An 11,170-nucleotide genomic window follows, 5' to 3' on the forward strand; every position below is an offset into this window, starting at 1 on the left:
CATTATAGCAAAATCATGATACATTTCAAATATATAAATATTATAAACAACACAATTCAATGTCCATGCAGGCTACTTTACGTGGTGCTATTTGATGTTTCATCTGACAAGCGGAGAAATTGGATTTAGAAATCTAATGCTAAATTATGGCAACCGTCATATATTAAAAAAAGGATTATTTTCATGCAAATTCCTCTTTTTTATTTTTTTTCTGATGCTTCTGTTTTTATTTTTCTTAGATAATACACTTATTTTTATAATTTCATAAATATCCTTATCTTTCCGCCATCACCTCCGTCCCATCTCGAGACGATGACGTCCACCCTTCCCTTTTGCCTCCTCCCTCTCCCCCCTTCTCTCTTCTCTCTTCCCCTTCCTTCCCTGCTGTCCATCACCTTCACCTGTCGCCTTTCTCCCCATCCCCTTCATTCCCCCTTCTCCTTCTCCTCCCCTCTTCTCTCGTCGCTCACCTTTTCCTGTCATCTCCACCCACCCTTTGTTGATGTTGATAGGAAGAGGGGATAGAGATATCAAACAGAGGAAGAGTAGGACAAGCTTCAATCTTCTATATTTCTCTCAAGAAAAACTCTTTACAATTTCAGAAACTCTCTTACACTCATGACCCAACATATGGGGTTTATATAGTCCCCAAAGATACATTATATTAATTGTATTCAAGATGAATCATTCTCTTTCAAGAAACCCTTTCAAGAACCAAAAACCAATTTGACTTATCCTTCCATAGACTTTTAATCCATTTTGTCTTCTCGATGTATTGAATCTCTCTCTTGATGCAATGAACCTTTTTGATGAAATGAATCTCTTTATGATACTTAAACAAGTTTAATTCCAACATTCTCCCCCCTTAAACTTGTTCCATCTAGCATGCCAAGTTTCTTTCGAAGTTGTTGAAATATTTCAAATTTGAGAGGTTTTGTGAGTATATCAGCCACTTGTTCACTTGTCTTGACATGATGTATCTCCACTTCTTTATTTTTGATATGATCTCTTATAAAATGAAATCTTGTATCGATATGCTTTGATCTTTCATGATAGACTGGATTCTTGGCTAAGGCAATAGCTGATTTGTTATCAACATAAATCTTGGTTGACTTCTCCTGTGGCATATGAAGTTCTTGGAGTAATCTTCTTAGCCAGATTACATGACAAACACTAGAAGAAGCTGCTATATATTCTGCTTCACAACTTGATAGAGCAACGATTCGTTGCTTTTTTGAAGACCAAGTGAATGTAGCTTCACCAAAATAAAATACAAATCCAGTTGTACTCTTCCGATCATCGTAGCTTCCGGCCCAATCACTGTCACTATATCCAATGAGCTCCAACTTTTTAGATGATGAATAGAACATTCCATACTCAATTGTTCCTTTGATATATCGCAAAATTCTTTTAGCGACATTTAAATGAGATGTCTTTGGAACTTCCATAAATCTACTTATTAAACCAACTCCAAATAGTATATCAGGTCGAGTGCATGTCAAATACCTTAAGCATCCAACTAGACTTTTATAATAAGTTGGATTAATGCATTTACCTTCACCTTCCTTGGTCAACTTGGTGCCATATTCAACAGGTGTATCTGTAGGATGACAATCTTCCATGGAAAACTTCTTTAAAACCTCCTTTGCATAATTTTCTTGTGAGATAAAAATTCCTTCATTATCTTGGATAACTTCGATACCAAGAAAATAAGTCATTAAGCCCAAGTCGGTCATCTCAAACTCCTTTTTCATAGAGTGCTTAAAATCTTTAATCATGGAGCTACTATTGCCTGTAAATATTAAATCATCTACGTACAGGCATACAAACAAGATATCTCCATTAGAGTTAGATTTCGTATAGAGAGCATGTTCATGTGGACATTTAGAAAAACCATTTTGAATAAAATAAGCATCTATTCGAGAATTCCATGCTCGTGGGGCTTGTTTAAGCCCATAAAGAGCTCTCTTTAACTTGTATACTTTGTCTTCTTGTTCTTGAATAATAAAACCAGGGGGTTGTTGAATATATACCTCTTCTTCAAGAACTCCATTAAGAAATGCTGATTTGACATCCATTTGTAAAATCTTCCATTTCATTTGAGCTGCTAGAGAGATAAGTAATCTTACTGTCTCCAATCGAGCAACTGGCGCAAATACTTCTTCATAGTCAATCCCATATTGTTGTTTATATCCCTTTGCAACCAATCTGGCCTTGTATTTCTCCACCTCTCCTTTTGCATTTCTTTTTGTTTTGAAGATCCACTTAACACCGATAGCTTGGTGGTCTTCTGGAAGTGTAGTAAGCTCCCATGTATTATTTTTGTTAATTGCATGAATCTCTTCATTCATAGCTTGTCGCCATTTTTCATCACTATAAGCTTCTTCGAAGGTTAATGGATCATATCCTGCAAAAAGACAAAATAAAGAAAGTTCATCATTGTTAGTATCAATCCTTCGAGTCACATCATATAGGTCATGAATTTGTCTTGTCCTTCTTATAATTGGACTTCTTGAATCATGTGACCTAGCTGATCTAGGTGATGATTCTGGCAAAGCAACTTCGGTGCTTGCTTGTATTATATCATCTTCTTCTGAAACTACAGCTTTCTTATGCTGCTCATCACTTTTCCAATTCCAAATCTGTTGTTCATCAAACTCAACATCTCTTGACATCACAACTTTATTTGTGATAGGATTGTAGAGTTTGTAACCACTAGAATTCTCTGGATAACCTAACAAAATACATTTCTGGCTTTTATCCTCCAATTTCGTTCTCTTTTCTTCTGGTATCTTGGCAAATGCAACACTTCCAAAAATCCTTAAGTGATCAACTCTTGGTTTTTGTAAGCTCCATGCTTCTTCTGGTGTAACATTACCAATTCGCTTTGTTGGAAACATGTTAAGCAAATAAACTGCACAAGCAACAGCATCACCCCAAAATTCTTTCGGAATTTTTCTTTCCTTTAACATGCATCGGACCATATTAAGGATAGTCCTATTTTTTCTTTCTGAGACACCATTTTGTTGAGGTGTGTATGGCATGGTGAATTGATGTAGAATTCCATTATTTCTACAAAAACTTTCAAATTCATTTGATATATATTCACCACCTCTATCTGTTCTTAAACATTTAATCTTACAACAACTTTGTCTTTCAACCAAATCCTTAAATTCTTTGAATTTGCTTAAAACTTCTTTCTTTTCTTTTAACATGTAAACCCAAGTTTTGCCACTATGATCATCAGTAAATGTAAGAAAATACCTGCTTCCTCCAAGTGTTACTGGATTGATAGGGCCACAAACATCCGAGTGCACCAGATCGAGTCGATGTCATGCTCTTTTTGTTCTTCTCACTTTGAAAGGCTTTCTTTCTTGTTTACCCATGACACATACTTCACATAGTTTTGCTGGGCGATCAATTTTTGGCATTCCTGTTACCATATTATACTTTTCTAGAAGTTTCAAAGCCTCAAAATTTAAATGAGCATATCTAAGATGCCAAAGTGTAGAAATATCCTCAATATCAGCTTTAAAACAATTTGATTGATAAAAAATACTCAAATGTAGAGGAAACATTCTATTCCTTGCCATTTTCACATGTGATATCAATGTTTTATTCTTGTCACGAATTGAGAGAGCCATATCTTTCATCTCAATATCATAACCTTTTTCAAGTAATTGTCCCAAGCTTAGAATATTATTTTTCATATCCGGAACATAATAAACATATGAAATGCATAATTCCTTGCCATTATTAAGTTCAAGGAGAATTTTACCTTTGCCTCTTACTGGTCTTTGAGACAAATCACCAAATGTAATATTCCCGGAATAACTTGTATCCATTTCTGAAAATAGCTCTTTGATGCCACACATGTGATTTGAGACTCCTGTATCTAGATACCATGTCATAGACTGATCATTTTTCAAATTTTCATAACTCATTAGCAAAACTTGATTTTCCTTCTTTTCTTCCTCAATAAAATTTGCCTTATCACCTTGATTGTTAGGATTATAATAACATTCATAAGAGTAATGTCCATACCTTTTGCAAACATAGCATTGTATTTCAGATCTTTTAGAGTTTCTGCCACGTCCACGGCCTCGGCCACGTCCTCGACCATAACCTCGGCCTCTTTGGCTATAATTTTCTCCAACATCTTCACTGTTTGGAGATTCTTGATTGGTATGATTTCTGCCTCCTCTTCCTCTTTGTCCTCGTCCTCTTCCTCTTTGAGAATTTGATTCTCTTTTATTTTCAAGAGCAAACTTAGCTTGTAGTGCTTGCTCCATAGTTTTGTCTTCTCCTCTTTTTGTAATCCTTTGTTCATGAACTTGAAGAGAACCCATAAGTTCTTCTATAGACATTTTTTTCCAAATCTTTAGATTCTTCGATCGCAACAGCAATAAAATCAAATTTCGGATCTAGAGATCTCAATATTTTTTCTATTACTCTCTGATCATTTACTTGTTCACCATTTCGTCTCATTTGATGAACAATAGAAATGATTTTTGAGAAGTAATCAGAAATGGTTTCAGAAGTACCTTGTTGTAATTTCTCAAACTCGGCTCGTAAAACTTGTAGACGAAGTTTCTTTACCTTATCAACACCACCGAATGCTCTTTGAAGCATTTCCCAAGCCTCCTTTGAAGTATTTGCTGGAGCGATGATCTCGAACATTGTATCATCAAGGCCTTGGTAGATTGTGAACAAAGCCTTTTTCTCCTTCTTCCTTCTTTCTTTGAGTTGTTTTCTTCCTTCTGCATTCATTGCTCCTTCTTCTGCTGGACTTGGTTCAGCAAATCCATCTTCTACAAACTCTCATACATCTTGGGAGCCTAGAAGAACCTTCATTTGGATGCACCATATGTCATAATTATCTTTTGTCAATCTGGGGATCTGGAGTTGGATAGCACTTGAGGAAGAGGCCATAACTTGGCTCTGATACCAAATGTTGATGTTGATAGGAAGAGGGGATAGAGATATCAAATAGAGGAAGAGTAGGACAAGCTTCAATCTTCTATATTTCTCTCAAGAAAAACTCTTTACAATTTCAGAAACTCTCTTACACTCATGACCCAACATATGGGGTTTATATAGTCCCCAAAGATACATTATATTAATTATATTCAAGATGAATCATTCTCTTTCAAGAAACCCTTTCAAGAACCAAAAACCAATTTGACTTATCCTTCCATAGACTTTTAATCCATTTTGTCTTCTCGATGTATTGAATCTCTCTCTTGATGCAATGAACCTCTTTTGATGAAATGAATCTCTTTATGATACCTGAACAAATTTAATTCCAACACCCTTCCCTTCAAGTTCTTTTCTCTCCTCCTCTCTTCCCCTCCCCTCTCCACCCACCCTTTCCTATCATCTTTTTCCTCTCTCTCTCTCTCTCTCTCTCCCCTCCTCTGCATTCGTTCGTCTTTCCCCGCTTTTCCTTCTTTTCCTCCTCAAAGGTGACAAAACCTCGCAATGGGAGTAGGGAGGATGGGTGGACGGTGCCGCCTCGTAGTGGAGTGGAGACTGTGATCAAGAAGGATCGGAGAAGGATAAAGGTGTTTATGAGATTACAAATAATATGGGGACCTATATAAGAGAAACGAAAATATGGGATACCATATAAGAAAAAAAAAGAAGTATTTTAGGAAAATCGGTCTTCAAAATATGTATGGGAGAGAAAATTGAGTTAATCCTAATCTAAATAATTTTCATGATTTTGTATAATATTTTATTACTACATCATACTTACACGGTGAACAATTTTGATTTTTGGAAAGCTTTCCCTTATTTTATTTATGATATTTAATATGATATGTTTATTATTTTATTATATTTTAAGAGTTAAAATATCATTATTTGATGAGCCAAAGAGTTGTTATTGGTGATATTTAAAATATCTATTTAATAAATAGGAGACCAATTTTATTAATATAAATTTTAATTGTTCAATTGGAATGTTGATTTGAAGTCAATCAAGATTTAGTATCAAAAGTGTGGAATACTACCTTCAAGCATTGTTATGATGATTAGGGAGTCGTTATTCATCCTTTATGACAACTAGGGAGTCTAGATGGAGTAGAGATATGACGTCTAACAAAACATCAATTTTATATGAAGATGATGTCTAATGGCACCTAATCAAAGAGTAACCTTGACACACGAGATCTGAGAAAAAACTAGCACATGAGAGGATAGCGGAACTTGACAAGGGATATTTTAGTTTATCATCTCATCATTGCAGATTCCCTTTTGGTGTAATAGATGCTGATATGGATGAACCAGGAGATGACAATATAGATAAGATGATTTTATTATGTATCAATGTAGGATTGATGTAAGATACTTTTTCTTATCATTTGTGATCTAAGTTTTGACTAAATAATGGTATATATTAACAGTGTTTATAGGATGATTTTTCTAAAAGATACTTCCATTTAGGGGTTTCCTTAATAGCACTATCCTTTTTGGTTTTTCTTAAATAATATATTCCTAAATTTAAACATATTGAAATTGTCTCTCAACTTTCTTTGTTGCCTTTGCTATCTTCATCGTTTTCGCTATCACCCCCATCGTTTTTGTCGTCGTCACTTGCACCCCCATCATCTTTGTCATTATCGCTTGCACCCCTACTATTGCCTCCATCCTTTGTCCCATCGTTGGTGGAGAGAGGAGGGAGAGGAGGAGAAAAGAAAGAGAAAGATAATATAATAAGGAAATACAAAGCGATAGAAAAGAAGAATGAAAAAGAAAGAGAAGAAAAAAGAGAATGACAACACGATGAAAGAGGCGACGAAGATAAAAACTAAGGGGAAGTAGAATGATAGTTTAGCTACATTACTTGAAAAGACTAAAAGAGGATATTGTTTGAGCAAAACCTAATGTAAAAGGTTTTTTTTTGTGAAAAATCATCCAAAGTTTATATTACATTTGATAAAAAAAAGAAGGGGTTCTACATCCCTCCTTCGATTTATATAGCTAAAACTTATGACAATATATATCTAGCATTGCATACAACGGCTATATGTTATAACAACAATAAAAATAAAAAGGTGATTAGTGTTCTGTCCTTGAGGAGGAAGATCATTAATCATACTTTATCAAAACTCTGATGTTATCCTCTTCTCACAAGTCTTGAATCCATCACCTTTCTCTTTAATACCAAAGCTCTGTTCCTTAACAAGCCATCGATCTTAGCACGCATTCCCGATTCGTTTTGTCCCCACGAGGGAATAAAAAAAGAAGGAAAGAAAGTACGGTTTCTTCCGATACTAGTTTTAGAAGCACACTCAAGAACCGAATCCTGCGAGGGCAATATTTTTGTCACAGTCAACTTGCACTACCTGTCTGCGGATGACTGAAAGCAACGGCTCCACAGGTGGAATCCCTCATGGGAATTGCTGCTGCGCCTGAATCATCTGTCTCGACCGAGGCACCAGCCAAGGAAACAGCGCTTTTCCAGTCGGTTGGCAGAGCTGTGTATGGTGGAACACACACTATCGACCAATGACGAGACGGACGTCCCTGACTGGTACGGTAGCTCGACAGCGCTTCTCTCGGGTGAGCTACTCAAGCAAGGAACAAGTAGGAAAAGCAAATTTGGCACAAAAGCGTTGCTTGCGACGGTCATGTGATGAAGTAAAAAGATGGGAGCTCGATTGCTATATATGAGGAGTTCGCGTTGTGTCGGAGGGAGGAGAAGGCGTAAGAAAGAGAGGCGGGCAGATGAAGATCGTCCCCACGAAGATCAGGAAACTATGGAGTGCGGATGAAATCCGCATCCTGGTCCTCCTCAGCCTCGGCTTCCAGATCGTCCTCATCGTCGTCTCCCTCTTCCGGAAGCGGTGCCAGAACAGGCTGTTGAGCTTCATCCTCTGGACTTCCTACCTGGGCGCCGACTACGTCGCCGCCTTGGCGCTCGGCAACCTCCTCAACGACGAGACCGAGGCGAGCGAACAGAACATCAACGGCGACCTCACCGCCTTCTGGGCTCCCTTCCTCCTCCTCCACCTCGGCGGCCCCGACACTATCACCTCCTACTCCCTGGAGGACAACGAGCTCTGGCTGCGCCACTTTCTGGGGCTGGTGCTCGAGGTCTCCGTGGCCATCCTGGTGTTCCTCGAGTCGCTGCCGAGCCCCCACTTGTGGAAAGTCGCCATCGTGGTGTTCATCGCCGGAATCCTCAAGTACGCGGAGCGGACGCTGGCGCTTTGGTCGGCCAGTATGGACCAGCTGAGGGAATCCATGATCAGCGACCCGGATCCCGGGCCTAACTACGTCAAGTTCATGCAGGAGTATCACTCTCGTGTTACTGCGGGGCTGAACGCAGATATCAAGACAGAGAAAGAGCCACGGCCCCCCCTTCCCAAAGATACAACCGAAAAAAGAACCGACAAGGAGATCATATTCGGTGCCTATCGCTTCTTCCCGACCATCAAGCGGCTCACTGTGGACCTCATGCTCAGTTTCCAGGATCGGATCGAGAGCCAAACCTTCTTTCTGACGCTCGAAGCTACCCGGGCTTTCTTCATGGTCGACGTGGAGCTCTCTTTACTGCACGACATCCTCCACACCAAAGCCGTCCATGTCCATACCCTAGGAGGTCGCCTGGTGCGAGCCTTGTCGCTCTCCTTGGTAGTCCTCGCCTTCGTGCTCTTCCACCGTAGCGGGAGGCACAATTTTAGTGAAGCCGACATCATCATAACTTACATCCTTCTCCTTGCCGCTGTTGGGCTCGAGGCCATCGCCGCTGTCCTGCTCGTATTCTCGGACTGGACCATCGTCGCGCTGCAGGACAGCGGCAAGCTGGAGAGGCCCTTCATCGCTCGCCTGAAAAAAATCATCAGGTTTTTAAAATTGGATCTTGCAATCGTCAAATTTCGAGGTGGCACAAGGTGGTCGAATTCCATGAGGCAGTGCAACCTACTATGCATCTGCCTCAGAGATTACGAGCAAACCGTGTTCACAAGAATATTGCATTTCCTCGGATTGAAAGAACTGTGGGATAGCTATTGGCACGTGGAAGATACCATCGTAGGGGATCAGCAGAAGACGCTCATCTTCGAGGAACTGAAGAAGAAAACATACGGCGCCGAGGGAGAGTCCACCGAGTACAAGCGATTGCGAGCCTGCAAAGGCGAATGGGTGCTTCGGGAAAAGGGCTACACGGACTTCGACTGGAGCATGAATAAGGAATTCGACGAAAGCGTCCTGTTGTGGCACATCGCAACGTCTATTTGCTACCAGATGGGGGAGAACGGTGCCAACGCCGGTAAGACAACCGTTGATCCGCATAAGAAAGTGAATTTCCGTCACGTTAAGAATGATACAGTGGAAAGTAACAAAGATTTGGAAGCGAATCAATCTTCTTCCGAAAAAGGCAAGGAAGCGAAATGTGATCATTGTAACATAAGTAAGCAAATATCCGATTACTTGATGTATCTTTTGGTTTTTCAACCATCCCTGCTGCCTGCCGGGATTGGGAAGATCAGGTTCCAAGACACCTGTGCCGAGGCCAAAAGGTTTTTCACAGACAATGCCAGAGAAATTGAATCGGAGGACCAGTGCAAAGAAGCTTCATGGCTCAAGGTGACCAAAAAACTTGTCAACCCAAAAAAGAAGGATCTGCCTCGGTTGGAAAATGCAGCTTGCGAGAAGCTGCTGGAAGTCGCCAAGTTGGATCCCGAACTCAAACCCGTAGAGGTGAAAGGGGACAGGAGCAAGTCGGTGCTGTTCGATGCATGCAAGCTCGCAAAGGACTTAAACGATTTGGAGACGAGCAGGAGGTGGATCGTCATCAGTGCCGTGTGGGTGGAGATGTTGTGCTATGCAGCCAGCAACTGCAACTCGTACGCTCACGCCAAGCAGCTGAGCCAGGGCGGAGAGCTCCTCACCCATGTCTGGTTACTCATGGCTCACATGGGAATTGGTGAACAATACCGGATCGAAGCAGGCCATGCCAGAGCAAAACTTATAGTCGACATCTAATTACAAGAACCTGAAATTTCCAATCCCTCGTAATCCAAGAACGTAGATCGCTCTCCCGTCCCGTCCTTCTCTTTTGGTTTCATAGCATGAAAGATGGTGTGATGTACTCATGAAAAATTGCAGAGGTGATGTCATCTCTCACAAACCTCTTCTGTGATGATCCAGTTCAGCACAAATAGTACGCAATCATTATGTACTGGAATGTTTTTGAACGCTTATAACTCATTGGAGAAAAACCATATTCCATTTTAAATATATAAATATTATAAACTACACAATCCAAATCCTATGCAGTCTACTTGACGTGGTGCTCGATGGTTCCACTCATCCGACAAGTGGAGAAATTGGATTTAGACAAATACTAAATGTGCTAAATTACTGCAACTGTCATATATTGAAAAAGATATATGAGAGAGATAACTTTGTTGATGATCGAGTTAAGCCTGATCTCCATGCGACAAGTGTTCTGATCTATTCAGGCCTGATTTAGTTGATTTTTGGAAAGCTTCCTCTTCTTTTATTTATTGATATTTTTATTCATGAGATTTAATATGTTTTTTATTTAATATTAAAAAATACCATTATTTGATGAGCCAAGAGTTGTTATTGGTGATATTTAAAGTCCCTATCTAATTAAGAAACATGATACTATTTGTGATCTTATTGATTCTTATTAGCGGAACAATCTATTGTAATAAAAAAGACAATTGGGGACCATCGCGCTTCTAGTGGTCCTCTCGGAGTATCGAAGAAGTTTGACACCGTCACATCCTTTTAATTGAGTGGCTGAAAGAACAATTATTGGTTGTTCTTTTTTCCTTGCCGTTAAAGTAAAGTTTTTCTCTTTTTAATTTTCTAATTTCTAATTTTTTATTAGTTTGAATTGTCTTTTTTATTTCGTTTTATTCTTTTAAAATTTTTCCCTTTTATCTCTAAATTTTATTTTCATTTTAATTTTTTTATTTTCGTTTTTACCTTATTATTATTATTATATTTTTCCTTTTTAACGTATGACTCACTCAAATCTTATGACCTCAAGATGTGAATCCCAATTATTATTGCACGAAAAGAATTTTTTTTCTTAATTTTATCAAGAAAAATATTTATATACGACATAAGAATTAAAAAGAGCATTGGTGTGATTTGACATATATTAGGTTTGATCTATAATTTAATA

At 38.9% G+C, this 11,170-nt stretch overlaps 1 protein-coding gene across 1 annotated transcript; it reads left to right on the plus strand.

Moving 5' to 3' along the window:
- The first annotated feature begins 7,720 nt into the window (after window positions 1-7,720).
- On the plus strand, window positions 7,721-10,145 carry LOC135648763 (uncharacterized). Its single transcript, XM_065166696.1, has one exon. It carries the CDS (start codon window positions 7,732-7,734, stop codon window positions 9,991-9,993), a length of 2,262 nt encoding a protein of 753 aa, XP_065022768.1. The 5' UTR covers window positions 7,721-7,731; the 3' UTR covers window positions 9,994-10,145.
- Window positions 10,146-11,170: the final 1,025 nt, after the last annotated feature.

Source organism: Musa acuminata, chromosome BXJ3-9 (assembly GCF_036884655.1).
Source record: "Musa acuminata AAA Group cultivar baxijiao chromosome BXJ3-9, Cavendish_Baxijiao_AAA, whole genome shotgun sequence".
In the NCBI taxonomy this organism is placed as follows: Eukaryota; Viridiplantae; Streptophyta; class Magnoliopsida; order Zingiberales; family Musaceae; genus Musa; species Musa acuminata.

Coding starts and splice junctions, on each gene's coding strand:
- LOC135648763 (XM_065166696.1), top strand. CDS start 7,732: ATGAAGATCGTCCCCACGAAGATCAGGAAACTATGGAGTGCGGATGAA.